This window comes from Alosa sapidissima, chromosome 7 (genome assembly GCF_018492685.1).
Source record: "Alosa sapidissima isolate fAloSap1 chromosome 7, fAloSap1.pri, whole genome shotgun sequence".
NCBI classification, from domain to species: domain Eukaryota; kingdom Metazoa; phylum Chordata; class Actinopteri; order Clupeiformes; family Clupeidae; genus Alosa; species Alosa sapidissima.
In genome coordinates this window covers 38,005,792-38,025,857 of record NC_055963.1, presented here as the reverse complement: position 1 = coordinate 38,025,857, position 20,066 = coordinate 38,005,792, and the positions used below count along the sequence as shown (strand labels likewise).

General features: G+C 42.3%; 2 protein-coding genes across 5 annotated transcripts in view; one reads left to right on the top strand and one right to left on the bottom strand.

Moving 5' to 3' along the window:
• The window catches only part of znf341 (zinc finger protein 341), a 190,867-nt gene that overhangs the window by 137,317 nt on the left and 33,484 nt on the right, over positions 1–20,066 (top strand). For all 4 annotated transcript variants that reach the window (XM_042098214.1, XM_042098213.1, XM_042098216.1 and 1 more), the window contains 2 exons: positions 2,142–2,274; positions 4,240–4,351. In XM_042098214.1, coding sequence (XP_041954148.1) covers positions 2,142–2,274; positions 4,240–4,351 — 245 coding nt within the window. The remainder of the gene's footprint in view (positions 1–2,141; positions 2,275–4,239; positions 4,352–20,066) is intronic.
• On the bottom strand, positions 16,509–19,157 carry LOC121713566. The gene is made up of 7 exons (XM_042098275.1): positions 18,879–19,157; positions 18,275–18,386; positions 17,995–18,116; positions 17,647–17,723; positions 16,986–17,160; positions 16,754–16,865; positions 16,509–16,645 (listed from the first exon to the last, which is right to left on the bottom strand). Exons 1-6 carry the CDS (start codon positions 19,069–19,071, stop codon positions 16,756–16,758), a joined length of 789 nt encoding a protein of 262 aa, XP_041954209.1. The 5' UTR covers positions 19,072–19,157; the 3' UTR covers positions 16,509–16,645; positions 16,754–16,755.

Genomic DNA, 20,066 nt, shown 5'->3' with positions numbered 1-20,066 from the left:
ATGAAAAAATAAGAGCAGCAAAATTTGGTTGAAATTGTGCATAGACAGTCAATAAAATACTAGTGCAAAGTCAGGCCAATAAAAGGCTTGGGTAGTTCTGTTTGACCTAAGTAAGAAAGAAAGTGGCATAGTGGTGCAAGTTATGTAAGAGCAGCAGAAGTGTTGTGTTTTCAGGACAACAACACCAAGTTGTAAAGTGTACAAGTGTGCAAGTGTGCAAGTGGAGTAGTGCAGGCGGCCATTGTGGGTCCAATGTCCAGGATGTTATGTAGCTGAGGGTGGAGGGGGGAGAGGAGGGAGAGAGTTCAGCATCCTTACAGCTTGGTGTATGAAGCTGTTGGTGAGTCTGGTAGTGCGGGAGCGCAGGCTTCTGTACCTCTTCCCAGAGGGCAGTAGATCAAACAGATTGTGAGCGGGGTGACTTGCATCACTCACAATTTTGGTCGCCTTGCGGGTGAGGTGGGTGGTGTAAATGTCCTTCAGGGAGGGGAGTGAAGCACCAATAATCCTTCCAGCTGTGTTCACTATGCGCTGCAGGGCTTTCCTGTTGTATTCAGTGCAGCTTCCGCCCCACACAGCGATACAGCTGGAGAGGATGCTCTCAATGGTGCCTCGGTAGAATGTGGTCATGATGGCTGGTGGAGCACTTGCTCGCCTGAGTTTCCGCAGGAAGTACAGGTGGCGCTGAGCTCTCTTCGCCAGCGATGCAGTGTTGGTGGTCCAGGAGAGGTCTTCACTGATGTGCACCCCCAGGACAGGACTCCTGCTGCGAGCAGTATGGCCAGATCTGCCTCGCGCGCACGCCGAGTGGAGAGAATTTGCGCAGCTCTGACTAGGCCTACTGTCATTCTCATTGCGACTCCCCACACTGCCTCTACGTTCCCCCCTAACTATCCTATGAGCACTTCGACCTCGTCTAACATACCCAGTGGCATTAGACAAAGGCTCCACCACGTTACTGTCGCCGTGATTGCGGAGAAGCACACGGTCAAAAGACAGAAGCCAGCGCTACATGGACATTACCTCCAGCCTCGTTCGCCACACCACTAACACCCTGCTAACTTCCCGATGAACACTCCAACCCCGTGAAACATTATTCCCACCACTGACATTGGGCAAACGATTCAACGTTTGTGCTTGGTGTAAGCTAAACTCTCACTTTATCCAGCTGCATCATTGCAAGGCAGGGACGCATCTGAAGCCTCACTAAACGAATCACTGTCATTTTCTGAAGGCAGATATTCCCCTTCAGAATCAGGGTCCGCGAATAGAAGACCCAACACTTCATTTCGGGTAAACTTTTTTAATGCCATTAGACGATAATCTAATGCAAATAGGCTGACGTTGACAATATCGCTCTGATAAAGTGGCTCACGCACACTAGTTCTGGTATTGCACGCACTGATTCAATGCACTGTAGCACGAAAGTTTTGTTTAAAGCATGACCTTTTTCGGACTCGGGGATGACGTATGACATGTCTGCCATCTAGTGGAGTGGCGGTCGAATGAAATATGACACCCTATTTGACTAAATCGGCCGTTTTATTCAGTACCGCATCTTGTCGAGTAAACTCGACCGTGGCGCCTAGAGGGTTAAGTTATCTCGGAATGCCTGTGGAAGGACTGAGTTACCTAATTATTGTTGACTGCTAAGACTGTTTGGGTTCTTGCATTTGATGCCGAAGATCTGATTTACTTACCTGTGATGATTGCCTGTGTTTATGGAAGACCAGTTTACCTGTGAAACTTGAGTTGTGTCCTGTACTGAAAAGAAGTTTTTGTGTGATTCTGCAGACCCGTGCTGAAGAAATAAATACTACCTGTGAACGCATATCTTCTGTCTCCTGCACTAGTGTTCCTTTAGACCTGTGACAATATTATACATTTTGTTAACAAAGAAATCAAGGAAATTACCACAGTTCAAAGAAGGAGCAGTGTTTGCCGTTTCCTTGGGACTGATTAAGGATTTTAAAGTGCTGAAAAGAACCTTAGGCTGGTGACTGTTTAGCTATAAGATCATATATAGTATGTGTATTATTACTACATGTATAGATATTTTTTATATTACTGGTGGGCGATCACATGTCATTCATCAAAATGACCAAATGCCAGTAAAACTCAACCTAATTTTATTACTGTAGGTGTTCCCCTCTGAAAGGTACTTCCGAAGGCATCTTTCTACGCATGGAATTGGTGGGACGTTCAAGTGTAAAACCTGTAGAAAATACTTCAGAACAGAACACTACCTCAAACTACACTCTCTAATTCACTCAGGTAGAGTAAATTTTGAAATATTTTTCTTTACTTTCTTTCTCTCTATATATAATGTGTCAATGTAATGTATCTTGTAAACACAATTACAAGATGTTTTGAACAAAAACATATATATCCTATCCTATCATTGTCACTTACACTGTCACTGATCTGATATTGCATTTTTTCATTAACTGTTTTTTTCAGTGTAATTTTGTATAATTAACCATTTTTCTACCTAATTTGGTTTGATTCTTTTCGATGGAATTGCTCAGACTCCAACTAGCTAAGTAGTGGGTATTTGGCATTCACATTTACAGAGCTATGGGTTGCATTCTATACAAAAACGCGCTATATAAATAATAGGGATTTGATTTGACTTGACTAGTCAGCTAATAAACAATTTTGTACATCACTAGTTATCTACCAAGGCACAAAAAGTGTTTAACTAGTGTGCATTTCTGTCTTCACTAGTGAACATGTGCCTCACTAGTTAACTGGTGATGTCAGAAACAGCTTTAACTAGTTAACTGCTAAGCACTTTGCCCTTCTTTCTCTAAAAACCTCCTGAAGACCCAACTTTTCAAAGAGTACCTCCTCTCCTAGCACTACTAACAACTGGACTTGTTTTATCTCACTGACCACAACCTTCTTTTCTGTCTTGACTATCCCTCTTCTTCTTCCCTCTTCTTAACTTTGCTTGAACTGTCATTCTATTAAATGTGTATAGTACTTATTGCTGCACTAACATGCCCTAGTCACACTGTACCTTGATATTTCCCTATTTCGTACGTGGATTAACTCATTGAATGCCAAGCTGTTTTCGGAAGCTTTGTCCTAGAGTGCCAGCAATCTAGACCATTGTTGATGATTTTTGTACAGCCACAGCATATTCTGTGTTATAGCTATGAACACATACAATGGCTCGTTTGAAAGGTGAGACTTTAAGCTCTCAGTGGGTGCAAACCGTGTATTTCTACACGCCTCTGTTCCTGAGAAATCCCAAGCTAAACAGTGGATAGTTTTCATCAAAATCCCTGTTCAAAATCTTTTTCTTCGACTTTTTCATTTTTTTTCCCTTTTAGCACCTGAGAAGTGTTGCCTGCAAAGTTTCTGAGAAGAGATCTAACGAGACCTGCCACCTAGTGATAAACCCACAAAAATAAATGACCTGATTTTGACCTGGCGTGCATGTCACTGATAGGCTAATCAGTGACTGATTCGAAACAAAGCGGCAACCATCAAAAGTCGAGTTAAGATCAAACGTCCAGATAAAATGTCCAGATCTTGCGTTTTCATGAGATTTCGATCATCATATATTTCATTTCCATTCATCACAGAGTTCCCAAAATCACATATGAGGTGTGTTAAAGGTGCCATGTGTAATGTCCGGCAAAAAAATCATTTCATACTCCACATTCCATAAAAGATGGGGGCAGTATACCTCGAGAAAGTGAGTTGGTGTACCCTAGAGTAACAACCAAGACACGTGTATTGCAGTTTGGCTGGCAGTTATGTTGCCCGCATACCGCCTCCCATGGCCGAAACTGGTATAATGACACCTGTCGGGCTGTGGCTAGTAATTTAGCATGCTAATTCAGGTTGATATCTCTGCAGCACTATACCTTGTCATTTTTTTAATGACATCATCACCCTTATTTCTTCTCATTCTTTTGATGCGTGTAGCTCATTTTTTTGGATATTTTTACCTCAATTCTTACACATGGCACCTTTAAGAGTGGCTAGCTTCGTAATTAAAAAAAAAAGCTAAAAACGTAATATTACGTTTTTGGCACTCAACGCATGGGAAGGAAAAACGTAATATTACGTTTTTGGCGCTCAATGAGTTAAAGCGTCAGCTGAATGACTAAATGTAAATGTAGATACATTCAGTGCTTTGATAGTGCTTGATGGGATCAACTCAAACATCAAAGTGCATGTTCTCTGAATGCAAGTAAATGAGTGTGACTGTCAATTTCCCAACAGGAGAAAAACCATATAAATGTTCAGTCTGTGAGGCCACCTTTAACAGGAAGGACAAAGTGAAGAGGCACATGGTCATTCACGAGCCCAATAAGAAATACAAATGCCCATTCAGGTGAGTTTGTTAAGTCATGTTAATTTCCTTTTTATATAGCAGAAATAACAGCCCCTTATACAGAAACATGTTTTATATGGCCTACCTTGTATGTTGTTGGTATTATGCAATTTTAATATGTAATTTAGATTTATGTAGATGTTCAACAATAGATGGTACTCAAGAAAATGGCAAGGGTACAGTTTAATGTGTGAGTATTTAATGTGTGTGATTTATTTTTGTAGTTTTTTAGTAGTGCTGTTAAACGATTAAAATGTTTAATCACGATTAATTGCTGAATTCCTATAGTTAATTACGATTAATCACATATTTTATCGCATGATTAAAATTCTATTATTTTGCATTTCTGAACTTTCCAGGAGTCCATGTTAACAATATTTTAATTTGTTAGCAATTATTGTGTATCTTGATTAGGATTCAAATGAAAGCAAAGGGTCATTCCATGTGAAAACCAATATCGGGGTATCATGTACATGGTACCTCTCAGATTTTGCTGAAAAGCGGTGAAAATATGCCTTATGTTGCCAAACAAGGGAATCTGAAGTTTCAGGTCAATATCTCAAACGGTTTGCCCGTGGCGTCCATTTGAATTCCGGGTGCCACAGCCCTAATTGACACATTGGAATTTCACATTTCATCCTTTGCCATTTTTGGAAGCCCATAACGTCTGTTCTAATAGTGGTAGAAGGCTGGCAACTGGTGTGGTAGTTCATTGTAGCCTGTACTACACAATTCTGGAGGCAGAATCAACATTCCTTACTGTTTGGGTGAGAGGTGGGTCACCAAAGTCCTACAAAATGTTGACGGCATGTGTGATTTTTCCCTTTTTGGGTGGCCGTAGCACCGCAATTAATTATCATATTTATTCTAAACAGGATTATTTGTTATATGTGGGAACATTGCTCTTGCCAATTAATTTGAAGGGTATGGTACCACTGGTGGGGGTTTCATGGGGGTCCAAAAACCCTCTCCGGCAGAGGTGACTCTTTTGGAACCCCATATTTGGACCCCCAAATGACCATGTGGGCACTTGATGATCCTAATGGAATTTATACCAGATAAAGATACATATTTCTTATTTCTTTTAATGAAATAAAATTGTTGACTATGAAGCTCCATAATATGAATTTTATTCTTCATAATGCACCATTTTGGACATTGTTTCCAGAAGTCTGAAATGTAGATCAGGGAAAATTTAGTGATGATGAAGCATGAAAATAGTGGAAATAACTTAGTATTATGCTCAGTGAAGTAACTGAATCATGATTTACACAGCGGCAAAGTACGATGCTGGTGTGCAGAGTTGTGTTGAAAAGAATGGAATCTAATGTACAGTAAATAAATGTCGAAAGCAGAGTGCATCGCACTCATGTCGGCATCGGTGTCCACAGCAATTTAAAACACCATTAAGCTGACCATTGAATGGTAGGCTATCAGAACTGCGGACCAAAAGAAAAATAAAATAAGCATTCTCCAGATTAGAATATTTCTGCTTTTAGCAAATAAAGAGGCATAGCATTAGGGGGTAGTGGTGTGAGTGCTCATTCAATGTGTGTGCTCATCTGCGCAAGTAAAACTGTTGAACCACTGGAGATAATGTCGGTAGAAGCAACAAACAGTTAGTTCACATTCCTGAATTTGCATAATACATAAAAGCATAATAGAAAAGCATGTTTGACGAGGTCTCTGGCCATGGTCCTGAAGGGCTTCGCGGAATCGTGCCGGAGTCGACTGCGCAGGCAGGAGTCGGGCAGGATTCCACCATACACCCCCTTATTCTTTAACTATGGAAGACGGGAGGCGTAAGGGGAGGTGGTGGGTTGCGAGCGGAGTAACACCGATGCTGCAACTTCGGCAGGTAGACTGCGAATAAATAACCTGACTGATTGAAGAAGGAGGCATGGCAAATTCGTGGGGGCAGGAGTCGGGCAGGATTCCGCCACACACCCCAAAAATTGCATTTGAAGATGAAGGACCCTATGGCAAGAACCACACTGAGCAAATTCAATGGGAGTGCGCGAGGTGCGCTTTCCTCAGATCAGAGATTTGATCTGATATGAGTGATGGGCGTCGGAGGACCACCGGCCGAGAGTTATGAGGGCTTGATCGTACAGACCGTTATTTGCCGCAGTGGTGGCCGCACCAATCCTAAAAGAATGAGTTGAGTAACGGTCTGCTGGGATTCCGACTTACGTTAGAACAGCTTTGAGCCGCATTTGAAACCAGAAGCAAGTGACGGAGCGTCCGTCGTCTGTAGCAAAGGGGGGGATCTAATGGGGATGCGATAGAGGAACGACTTGAATTAAGATCTAATGATGATGCAAATGCCAATCTATGAGTTGACATTCAAAACAGCAAACTTGTTTGGCAAGATCCCTAACTAGGGTGAAGAAGTGCTTAGCAGATTGGTCAGACCACCAGCCACGGTGGTGGCTGTACCAATCCTGAAATAATGGGAAGCTTGAGAGCCAACTTAACATGCACTTAACATGACATGCAGGGCAATGAGCTTGCAGTTGCAGAGCTCGGGGTCAGTGCAGGGGAGTACAGCTTGCAGTTGCAGAGCTCGGGGTCAGTGTAGGGGAGGACCGCTTGCAGTTGCAGAGCTCAGGGTCAGTGCAGGGGAGTAGAGCTTGCAGTAGCAGAGCTTGGGATCAGTGCAGTGGGAATAGAGGACTGATGTAGTTGCTGATGCTCATGGCATGTGATTTGAAGATATGAGTGATTCATAAAGTTAACATTCCAAATCACGATTTACAATTCTGCTGTTTGGCAAGATCCCTAGCCAGGGTCATGGAGTGCTTTGCAGGGATCTTGCAGGAGTGTACTGCACTGGCAGTAATCAAGCAGGATCCATGTGATCACCCCAAAAAATGCAACCCAATTGAAAAGACCCTGGCTAGGACCATGTAGGCTATAGATAAGGTGACATGAAAGGTATCTAAGGCCCCTGGAGTATTTAAGCAAGTGCTCGGGTAGACCTGAATGAAACCTAAACGGTCTGTGCCAATACCAATATGCGTTGGTAGATATCCGAGTTGCCCTTAAAACCAATGAGGGTTACATGTGCAAAAAATGTTAAATATATGCTATAAGGGGAACTTAGACATTATATAGTGTACACCTGGTCTGAGTATAAGGATAGTTACTGAAAGGTGATAAATGGGTGTTAAAGGTTTCTAATACCTAGCATTATGGTAGCTGATCTAGAGAATAAATATGAACCTGTAGCAAACACTTTAATAGAGGCAGTTTGCATTCAAGAGCATGAGAAGAAATGTAGAGAATGAAAGCAAGGGGCTAGGCTGGAGTAGGTTAGGCATTGACATGAAGATTAGTACAAGTGAAGAGCCTGAAGAGCCATCTTGAAGCTAAAACTGATTAATGGATGTTAAGAAACCCATGCTTGGCAGAGTCTATGGCTCAGCCAAATTGCTCTGGTGGGGATCGTGCAGGAGTCACTGTGCAGGCAGCAGTCAGCAGGATCCGTGTATACAGCCTAAAGATGAGGGCAACTAAGGCACCTTAAAAAATGAAGCAAAAGGGTTTGTAAAGAGCAAAACATGAAGAGCGGGAAGAGAAGGTTGACCTGGGTGTGATCTGGAAAACATTGTTAGAAGGATGCGGTGACCAGTGTTTCCCACAGAATTGAATTCCAATTGTGGTGGTTGGTTTGCAGAATTAACTTGAATGGAACAGTTCTTATCAAATTTGATGCTAACCATAGTAATATAGCACTCGTGATCGTGGGATTGGTCATGGATATTCCCACGGCTGTTGTTGCCTGTGCCACTCGGCCTCTGGCCTCGTGGCTACGGCCGAACAACACCTGTGGGAATATCCATGACCAACCCCACTCTCAATCGTGCTATATTGCTTAAAGGGAAACTTGGCAGGATTTCCCCCTCTGCTGGAGAAATTGTGCATTATGCTATTTCAAAACTGTGGGAAAAGGTAACGATAAAGCACATGGATTTGTTTACAAGCTAGCAAAACGGTTAGCATAAGTTCGGCAGACAATGTGGATGTTACAAGGTAAGAAACACGATTTAAAAACGAGTTTCTTGTTTCTCACTTCTCTTTCCGGGACGGTAGTCTCAATGTTGCAATGTTGGTTTTCCGCCTGGGGACGCTAGGGGCAGCGGGAAAAGTCACCATTTTCACCGGAACAGGTAATTTAACCATCCAAATGATTTCTAAACGGGTTTATTACGTTGAAATAGTTGCCAAGTTCCCCTTTAAGTATGGGAAACACTGGGTGACCCCATGGGTGGTGGCACCAATCCAGGGAAAGAGGGGTGAGGGAGAACCAGGGACGCGGCCCCTGGCTGGGGAAGAGACACGGGCACGAACGCGGTTCACGCCGGTGGGAGATGATGGGGAAAGGGAAAAGGTAGCGACGCGGTCGCTACAGGGGAGGGGGAGGAGGTTGCACAGCACCCTGGGTCTGCAAAGAGAAAAGAGAAGAGGCTTGATTAGCTGGAATAGAGAAAAGAGACCGCAGTAGTGGAAGGCAAGGTAGAGGGCTGCACGCGGGCACCCATAACTTGCTGGGTTGACAAAGCATGTTGCATGGACAAAGGGAGAGACGCCGGAGGAACGGAGCTACACACTAGGCGCAGGTGCTTGGCTGATTGGCTAGCAGGAGGGAAAGAGAAAAGGACTGAGCTCAACACTCAATGCTGACTGGGGACAAGTTTCAGGAGAAAATCGGGAAAGTGTTGGCCTTGATTTGAAATTGTTTAAGAATGTATGTTTCATTTTAGCCAACACCTATCAAGCAATTCAAAATGAGCGAATTACATTTAGCCACAAAGTACAATGGAGACGATAGTAGTCTAGTAGTTGTAGGCTGTTGCTTACAACATGCTTTGATGATACAGGCAATATGAGGTGCTATGGAAACCAGGAAGTAATTCAAATACTGTAGCTAACGGCAAGAGAAGTGGTGAGCAGCACATTATTAGAGAGGATTCCAAGGAACAGCAGAGCTACACGCTGGTGTAGGTGCTTCCATGGTCAGCTAGGAGTGTAACAGAGCAAAGCTACACGCTGTACCTGTGCTCCCATGGTCAGCTAGGGAAGGCTTTAATATGCTGGCACTCTCAACACAGAGGAAGGCGAAAAAACTCCCAAACACTTTAAAGGAGAAAAAATTCCTTCCTTGCCCTCTTAGCAATGAGCGACAGAGCAACAGCTCCTGTGTATCAGCTGCCTTACGGCCAAAGCCGGCATTGAGGTGGGGGTAAAAGCCAAAATTTACCTCAACTCCACATATCTCACACACACACTGGGACTCCATATTTGCGCATGTCTGGATCAGAATGATACCAGATTGTTGCGGCACAGAATCTGGCCGAATGACAGTTCAGCTTGGTGTTCATTAAAGGTTAGCATCATGAACACCGCAGCGCAATGCGTTCAATACTAATGCATATTAACTGTTCTTATCACAAATCAAACGCCGAGATAAGACTCTTTAAACAGGCAAAGTGGTAGCAGTCAGCAACAGGAGAAGTTAGCTGTAGAACGCAGCTGGTTAGCTGTTTGTTATGTAGGTCTACTACTTATCTTTAATGAGCTAGAAACAAGTCACAGCAATTGAGACTTTAAAGTTATTATTGAAATCATGTAGCAGGAAATAGCCTACAAGCTAAGCTAGAACCCACTGCATAGCCCACGGTGACACACACACTGACTAGCAGGAGTTGACTAAAATCAAAACAGTAGGCTATAGGTAATTTTAGCTAACGTTATACAATTACCCTTGGCAAACGGCAGCAGTTTGTAGCCTAGTACCAACTTCATGTGTAGGCTAACCATTAGCCATCTGCAATGAGGGAAAGCTAGTTGCTTGCTAAAACAAACAAAGTGGCAAGGGATGTAACATGTTAGAAGTTACAAACTGGGACCCACGCAAATCACGGAATAAAGGCACATTGGCTACTGAAACAAGTTTGAGTGAAAAACAACTTAGGATAGACACGTTGGTTAACACAATTCCAAGCAAACTTTACCAAAGAACCACGAAGGACTGGAAGCCTGATTTATCAGAAATGTCACGTCATGGCCGCTTGCCATGTTCAAGTGTGATTCACGGGATATTTAGCCTACACTGACTTCAGTTCACCCTATGCCTCCAGACAAGCAGTAATGGCTACTCCGTGAGCCTGTAACCATTAACACAGCCAATGTGACCGAAAAGTTGTTAGCTTAAAACAGGCAAATAGCAAAACAAGTGCCTTCATCTAGTAGGCTATACATGTTTGTGACATGTATCTCAACATTCAGCAGGAACGAGTGGGCTTTACAAACAGCTCTAATACAAAGCAACAAGATAAGAACTACCTCCCTCCAGTAGTTTCCCACGCAACCTAGACCATGAAAGTCTGTAACAGATAGTGGGCAGCAAGTTCTGCTTGAGACAAGTGAGCAAACCGGTAGTCACTGCGAGCGGAGTAACACCGATGCTGCAACTTCGGCAGGTAGACTGCAAATAAATAACCTGACTGAAGAAGGAGGCATGGCAAATTCCGTCACGCTCCTCCCGAACTTACATTTGTAAAACGCAATTAGGCTACTTAAAACAACGAACAAAGCGAATTCTTGCTGTCCATGAAAACAGAGACTGGCTAGTCTATTCCAAAAAATGGAAATAACAGGTCTTTGAATTGACACTAGTTAAGATGGTATAGCTTATGCAACACAATTACCTTTGCAAAAAAAAGCTTTATGAGGTAGGCTTTAAAGGTTTATTTTAAATTTGAGCATATGACCGTTTTGTCATTAGCTTAAACTGTGTCTTTTACATTTCCATACAAAATAGATAGCTGGTAGGCCCATCATAGATTAATAACCCAGTGATGCAGATATGGGTCTCGTCTCACCTATAGGCTAGCCTACTCGAAATTAGGCTGTTGTAGCCTAAGTTAACAGTTTAATGGGCATAAGATTCAAGATTCAAGATTGTCTTTATTACTTCTATCAGAAAGACTCAGGGAGGTACAATGAAAGTTAACACACGTTTTAATCCATCAAAGGATATACAAAAGGCATAAGCAACAATAGACAGTCTTTGGCATAGGCCCCATCCTCGGTCCAGGTCACAGAGTGTGCAGACCCTTTCAGATCCTGCTGGTATGAGACGGCAGGGGCGGAGCCTACCCCCAAAGAATAAGAAATAAAGATACCCACCAGAATGCTTAGATGGTCATCCTCTCTGAAATAGAGCATAACAATATTAAACAGTGCATGTTGTATTATCCGGTTGAGCTCAGGAGATGAATCAGAAAGCAAGACAGAGACACATGAAGAATATACTATTAATAAAATAAACTGATGATTTGATGAGGATGAGGATGATGGATTCAACCACCTGTGACTCAAATTCTATGATTGATTTAAAGTTATGGAAGGGAATTGAGCTTGCAGATGTTTAACTCTTTGAACAAGACTGCTTGAGTGACTAGTGCTTGCAGAAGCTTAGCTTAAGGGTTAACTAACAACGTGCAGGACGATGAGCTTGCAATTACAAACGCTCAGGGTCAGTGCAGGGGATAGAGCCTGCAGTTGCAGATGCTCAGGGTCAGTGCAGCAGAATAGAGCTCGCAGTTGCAGATGCTCAGGGTTAGTGCAGCGGGATAGAGCTTGCAGTTGCAAATGCTCGGGGGACAATGAGCTTGCAGTTGCAGAAGCTCAGGTTAGTGCAGAAGAAATAGCGCTTGCAGTTAAAGATTATGACCTGCACAAATGCGACCAAGCCAGTACGGGCACCAGAAACGAAGAGATGAGTAATATGATTCAATTTAGATAACCACCACCAGACATTTGCAAGAGGAAGTACATTGATTACGAAATGCTCATTACTGCTGAGTGAGTCTTTAGTAATCAAGAACTCAGTAATCATACAGTCAATAGATTCTTGTGAGCCTTGTGACAAGCAAATAGAGTAGCTAGCTCTTAATTGATAAGCAGGTTGATGCAAATTACAGTTTGAGAACTCCATTTGTTACGGTTCAATGGTGAACAGAAGCTGCGAGGACAAGATGTACAGCAGATGAAATTAACAGACTACTGTCCACCCGGCAGAGGTAAAGCCATGTTAAAAAGAGCCAAATAGCACAACGTATAGGCCTACTATTAGGATAGAAATGTAAACAGCAAGGTTTAGATTAATGAATTAATTATGATGACTTACCCAAAAATAACAGCACGGTGTAGTGTCCATGATTATATCCGATTTAAGTACGACCCCTAAATGTGATGACTTGTTTCCGTGAGCAAGCCGCATCCTGCAACGGAATGGAGCTAAAGCAGATCCAAGGGCAAGATGAAAAGAGTGAGCCATGCTTTTGCACCTTGCTCTTGGAAAGGCCCCCCAAAATAAGATGAGCAGCATAGGTAACGTTAGCTAAACGAGACAGGAAAACATGATAGACATTGTCCATGGGTAATAAGTTCAGAGAGAAAAGGTATAGAGAAACAGATAGAAAGCTTGAGCACTCTCTGGTGAAAAGAAGAAAATGACCAGCATGGTCTGCAGCGATTGCAGCGAAGTCGAGGAGCTTGCACAAGCTCAGAGCTTTCATAAGCTCGGTTCTTGCACGGCAAGAATGTAATGCAATGTGGTGCAAATCCCCGTGGAAAGTGCTTAATGATCGTTCGGTTCGATAACGATTGATGATTGCGATTCGAGTCGACTGCCGAGTCGAGTTGCGTATGTATATGATGAGTGAAGTGGGGTGATGGTAGGATAAAAGAAATTAACTGTTGTGACGTGAGATTACCCGAGGTTTTGCTTGCAGAAGCTAGACCAAGGGCGGCGGTGCGTAGTGACTAGAATGTATTAACACTTTATTCTGTGCCTAAAGTGCCGGCTGGGCGTAGTGACTGGAGAAGAGTGGCTCGGGTCCATCGTAATTAATATAATGCTTTAGCTGAGCCGAATAACCACCACCAGACCTTTGAAAGGTAGCTTACCTTATTTGACGCTTGCGAGAGCTATTTGTGTATCTAGAAGGGCTTGATCCTGAGTTCTTATATAGGACTCGTAAGCCAACGAAGACCATCTTCCGAGCAACTTGATTGAGGATGCAGGTAATCCTAGAGCGGCTGTTGACGTTGCAGCGCCGATGCGAAAGGAATGGCCAGTATATTGGGAGGTTGAGAGCCCACAGCTACCAACCGCTGTCGACAAGTGGCTTCTGAACCATTGTTTAGACATAGATAACCCAGTGGGTAGAAGAGAGAGAGGTGCATTAGGAGAAGTGTGTGGGCGAAGTTTAAGATAGTTGATCATAGAAGTATAGGGACAGAAGAGTTATTTACTTTAGAATCTCTGATAATGACAAAGACCTGAGGTGTCCATTTTAGAATGTTTCAGAATTACACTATAGAAGTGGGAGGAGAAAAGGATGGCTGAGCAAGCCAGATCCTGAGAAGGGTTAAAAACCTGGCTGTCAGAACGAAATTCCCCAGAGCGCATGAACCCATAGAAAGCCATGAGGAACATATTCAAGGAGTGAATTGATAGGGAGTGAAAAGAGAGCCAGGGTTAACTAACCAGCAGCAGACCTAAGGACACAACAGGACAAGACAAAATACAATCAACAGATACATAGCTGGAGTACACTAGCACTTATGGATGGTCGCTGAGGATGGTTTAGCATATAACTAAAATAAAGACAAGAGATGAAGGAGTAATCCCCATCATGCTGACTGGGTGAAATAAGATTAAATGTGAAACAAAGCACTGCTCCAGAGCCAAGAGTAAGTGGGTGTTTAGAATATGTGAACCAGCATCACAGACCTTGTAAATTAAATAGTTAGAGTGAATTGGTGATGTAGACTAATAATTGCTGATTGATTTGATTATATGACGATTGAGAATTATGTGATTGAGAGTCGAGGACATATGGATATTCGATAGTGAATTACAAAATCTAATGATTAAACAATGTAAGTTCACTAATGCTGCTGCTCCTACTGTGGTGGGATAAAGACATGAAGGGTAGGCTAAAGGGTTAGCGTATAGCTTAGATGAGGAGGTAAATAAGTTGACATCACATGACCTGGATGAAGTAAGACTAAATATGAACCAAAGCACTGTCCCTCGATGAACGTTTTGGCTATAGGCCTACGTGAACCAGCCCCGCATCCCTGCATGAAGTAGATAGTTACGGTGAGGGTCAGTCCACTGCCGACAGATGCATACCCTTAAATTAGAGAGAGAGGTATTTACATTAAACGAAGAGCTGCTCCTGAAAATGAAAGATTATTAAGATGTTAAGTAATGAAGAAATGGGAAGGAATGCCATCCCTGTGCTTGCGGCTGCCGTGTCGTAATGGGAGATTACGAATGACGACAAGCAAAGTGCATTGTGCTTGGAAAAGTATAAGGGTGAGTGCAGTATTGGCCTGAAGGAGAGTTTGTGCCTGCTAGAGGTGTTGCTCTTTTGGCAAAGAAGAGTTAGAGGAAAGATCTTGTTCTAGTCCCTACAGCCTGAAGACCTGCAAGGAGGAATGGAGTGGTTAGAGAGGAGACATAGCATTTTCAAAAGGACCTAGCACGCAGGCAAATAAACAGCCATGATGCATTACGTTGCCATTAGTTAAATCAACGAACACAATGTATGGGCCTACATATTATGTAGACACATAACCAATGACAGTAACAGAAGATGACAGACAATAATGATCAGCCAGACATGAGATAATGAAAATAAGATATGGCCTTCAGGTGCATCGGAAATATTATGGGTTAATGACATTAGTAGCCTACCGCCCTGCAGACAATACCAACGGCATCTCTGCGACTAACACTGCAGCCAAGAAGGAAGAGTACTTTTGTCCCTGTTGGCCTCCCATACACAACAGCCTGACCAGCGAGGCAATTTGCCTAGGATGTGGACCTTTTTAAAAGGTTCCGTACATGCATGTTAACAGCGTAGCCTGATAAGTCTGACGGTTTTCGTCAGAAAAGTTTAGCGACCATATTTGCGTTGTTAGCGATACGACGTTAACCTCATTAAGCACTAGGATCTAACACGAGACTAGGGTGAAAGAGAACCTCCAAGCCGCGGAACTTGTCTCTTTCCGTTGATAAGACCGGGCGGACAACCTGAACAGTGGCACAATTTGGCCTACCTTACTCTCCGACGTTTACTATGCTACATTAATGGAAACCCCCGAGACTTTGGTGAGATGCGTCCAACTCAGTTGAAGCGAACGTAAGGTAGGCTAAGCTACTGGTCTGTGAATGCATCAAATGTTAAAGTTGTGGCGAAGTGAATGACTAGCTACCCGTGCATGGATACGGAACATCGAAAATCGGCACCTGAAAGCAACAGGCAGGTGCAAAGTAAAGTGATTATAAAGGCTGATGCAGACTGGTGATTGGTCGGAAGTAATGAATGAATGAGTGACGCATGCATTGAGTCTTCCTGACAGAATTTACGAGAGTCAAATTCTTGTGTTTTTGTTGCTCCTCAAAAAGTAAATAATAAATAAATAGTGTGTGCACGTGCGGGGAGAAAAATAAAAAACAGAAAAGTGTTCCCACATAGCAAAATTGTTCAAAACAGTTGAATCAACGTTGAAATATGGTTTGGCAGAAATGTTGAAACTACGTTGAAGCCTAACATTGATCCGATGTTGAAAGTGTCCCCTCTACTTTGTGTTGAATCAACATCGGATTTTCAACCATACTGACATTGAATCAATGGTGATTCAACCATCATCTAAATGAGAATCTACATTTAAATTTCAGTTGATTTTATGTTGAAATAATGTTACTTAATCAATGGTGAATCAACCATCATCTAAATGAGAATCTACATTTCAATTTCAGTTGATTTTATGTTGAAATAATGTTACTGAATCAATATTGGTTCAACCATTATCTAAAAGGTATCAAATTAATTTATATGAATTAATATAATATTAATTAATATATATATATATATATATATATATATATATATATATATATATATATATATGTATGTATGTATTAAAATGAGTGATGGGCATTGTAGCTTGCAGAACAATCAACCTCCATTGAAAATACACTCTATTTAGCAGTAAGACTATGCCACCAACAATAGGACTAACCGTATAATAACAACAGACACATTTTGGATTCATTTAGTTATATGGATAAAAACATTTATTAGATATTTTTTTTTCTTTTTTTTTAATGCAACAAACAAAACATGAAGAACAAGGGGGTGATGCTATGTGTGTGTGTGAGTGGGCTTGTATGTGTGCAGGGCCATAGCACATATGAAGAGGACACTGTGGGAGAGAAGCAGAGACAACATGTCAGCACTCACGATGAAACATTTTGCAGAGCAACTTATGCAACAGCTATTTAGGAATATTAGGAATATCAAATTCACTTACATCTAATTTTTCTTTAAGCCTCCTGCACGCCAAGGGGCGTAACGTAGCCAGTTCTTCACGATGTCACTGAAGGTCTGCTGTGTGAGCTTCCTGTCACACTGCCGAGAAGCAACTGAAAGACATGAATCAAAAATGGTTGTTTAAGGAATGATAAGATACTCATTGCATCAGTTGGGTTGAAATAACTTGTTGCCAGCTGAAAACAGCACAAGGAATATTAAGTTAAACTCACCAAACATGCAGTCTTGCAGGGAAGTGTCCCTAAATGGCAGCTTGGCCTCACTGTGTTTGTACGCTTTCCCTGCCCAACTAAATTTACAGGCCAGGCCGTTTGTTAAGGCTGCTGCCAGCATCCTCCTGATCCTGCAGGTCGAGCTGGTGCCTCCCACCATGGCCAAGCGGGCAATCTATTGAGATGTGAGGAAAAATGGATTTAAGTACAATTCCAGTTTGCCTGTTGATGTAACTCAATTGGAACACTGGTGTTAAAGGTCCGACCATGCGGAACATGGATAAAAAACAGTGAAATGTTAAAATGTTGAAATGTAGAAATGTTGGGAAATCCACTACAGGAACATGACTCTCCATGAGCTATCATCTAGAGGACACAAGCTTTCAGAAAATGTAAGGTTTGAGAGGTATATTGGCTTTCCCTAAATAGTAGAGACCAAAATGTAAAGTCTTTCTACTTGATTCAAAAGGCGAATCCCGATAATGACCGGCGTTCTATACATTATCCCTTACTTAACATTCTGATCAATGTTCAGCATGGTCAGACCTTTCAAAAACAATTGGTTTTGTTGGATTATGGGGTAGGGGGTGGGGTGCGCAGTAAGGCCCCGCCTAATATGCAGAATGTCTCATTATGCAGCTCAGTTTATCAAACAAATTACCATCTTTTGTCGGACTGCCTCTGTTTTTAAGAGGGCTTCGGCCTCATTAAAGTCCTCCTCGTTTGTGATGGGCAGCTCTGCAAAAGGGACAAAACAGTTGTGTGAAACATGATTAGTTTTTGCACAACTCTTAACCTAAAAGCATGATCTAATTCTACAATACATTCAATTCCATGGTGTTTAGAGCCACCTGGGTTGTATGTTACAAAGAGGTAGAGTCAGTTACAGGGCAGCAAGGTTTGTATACATGATAAATGAATAGGTTAGTTAGGTGTAGAGAATAGAACATGGTGTTGTATGATACAAAGAGGTAGGGTCAGTTATAGGGCAGAAATACATGTGACCTACCATTTCTTGCCAGTTGTGACCAGGATTCTGGAACTCTGACATTAGGCGGGCGTAAAACCCGTGGTTTCTTCACTTCGCCAGATGGCTCATCAGAGTCAGAATCCATATACAGTGGATTTGGCCTGAATAAAAATAAACACATCAGTCCATTTTATATCAAGCCAAAGTCAAGATAAAATAATGCTGCTGTGACCTCCTTACTATTAATTATAATAAATAATAATAGATAACTAGTTCAATTGTGAGGGGACAGAAGTAACTTCCAGTGAACATCACTTACTTTGTTTTCCTTTTCTCCCGTTCTTCTTTTTCCTCCTCTGACTCAATTTCAGCGGTTGCACACATGGGGGTGTTGTACTTGTGTTCTCCTCGTCTGGCTTCTTCATATGTTTCTGGAGAATGCAGAGGAAAGCAACACCATTTTCCCATAGTTTTCCTTAAAACTCAAGTCACTAGTACTTGAGAAGTTTCCGGTCAGCAAGCCCATTTTTCATTTCTGTCACAAGGCACTTAACCCCTCACTGCTCCCCAAGCGCCGCTGTTGTTGCAGGCAGCTAGTGTGTGCTTCACCTCACTGTGTGTTCACTGTGTGCTGAGTGTGTTTCACTAATTCACGGATTGGGATAAATGCAGAGACCAAATTTCCCTCACTGGATCAAAAGAGTATACTTATACTTATACTTACTTATACATCTGTCATATATCTAGCAAACATCATATAGATACATTTTGGCTGTAGCAAAACCTATACATCTTATACCATACCTAAATGTATGTATATTATGTATGACAGAAATGAAAAATGGGCAACTTTCAAGAGTAAATTGTAGTGTGTATCAAGTTTTCCCATTAATTTGCATATGGGTTGCACAGATCATACTCACGACATGTAATTAGTTGGCGGACATCGCTGTAGGTGATCCATGTACTATCTGGCTCCATCCTTTGTTGCAAAGCCTTTGCAAGTGGAATTTTTTTGGGTGGCCATAGCAGTGTGTTATCTCTCAGCCAGCTCTGCAGAACTATGGCCGTCCCACCATTAGGGAATTGTACTACTGAGTACAGCACCTGATCCATCTTTAAAGGAAAAATAATAAATACCCTACTCCATGTCCTCTAACAACTGAAAAGGAACTAAATTAACTAAACTAAATGGAACTAGTTCAGTCCTTCAAAACAATTGGGCCCCAATAAAGCATAAATGAACGGAACTCAGTGGCTTTCCACCGATCCAGTTCAGCTAGTGCCCTTGGTTTTCTATTAAATTTACAGGGCATGTGGGAGCGCAGCTTGAGGAGTTTCTCAGAAATTGTCCCTACAGTGTGTGACGGAAGCCTCGTTGTCTTCTTCCCCTTTAACCACATATTCAAAAGTTTTCGAGTTCGACACCATATTAACCACCTCAGATAAAGGACTGGTTCCAATGTGGTGCTCTTCATCAACCCTATCCTTGAAACTGTCGTCTGTCCTTAGCCTCACTTTGGTTTCTGGATATGTCATTTTGTTTTGCCATACTCCCTCTTGAAAACACTTGTCACATCCTGCATATCCATTATGTGACTTAATCTGTTTAACGAAGGCTCTGGCTGGAGCATCACAAATAAAAGAGGAAATCAGAACTTCAAACTGCTTGTCAAGATAGATAATGCCATTACTTAGAACATTCTTAAGATCTCCACCACGACCAACCACACCTCGCCCCCAGACCTTCACCCAACACGCCACTCTTGACCTAAATATGTACAGTATGTGAATGGCTAGGTTGGGATCTATCTAGAGTGTAGCATTAAAAGAAGTGGGCATGCATGGTGAATATCTGTCAGGATTTCCCCATGCACACCACACTTACCCTGTGTAAGATGTATGCCTCCTCAATGTGTGCATTAAAATAAGTGAGGCATGCAGATAGACACCTGATGAGGCATCTACCTACACTCCACTCTTACCCTAGCCTGTTTTGTAGTTTTTGTTTATGTTTGATGTATGTCACCTAACATGTAGTGCAATTAAAAGAGAGTAAAGCGTGCTGTGTGCTTCCAGGACAAGGCGTGTGCATGAGCGTATGAGGAGGG

Excerpts from the sequence above, each read along its gene's own strand:
- LOC121713566 (XM_042098275.1), bottom strand. The coding sequence starts at position 19,071 with ATGGATCAGGTGCTGTACTCAGTAGTACAATTCCCTAATGGTGGGACG. Across the intron at positions 18,117-18,274 it reads CGGGAGAAAAGGAAAACAAA|GCCAAATCCACTGTATATGG; the intron begins GTAAGTGATGTT and ends ATTTTTATTCAG. Across the intron at positions 17,724-17,994 it reads GTCACAACTGGCAAGAAATG|AGCTGCCCATCACAAACGAG; the intron begins GTAGGTCACATG and ends TCCCTTTTGCAG.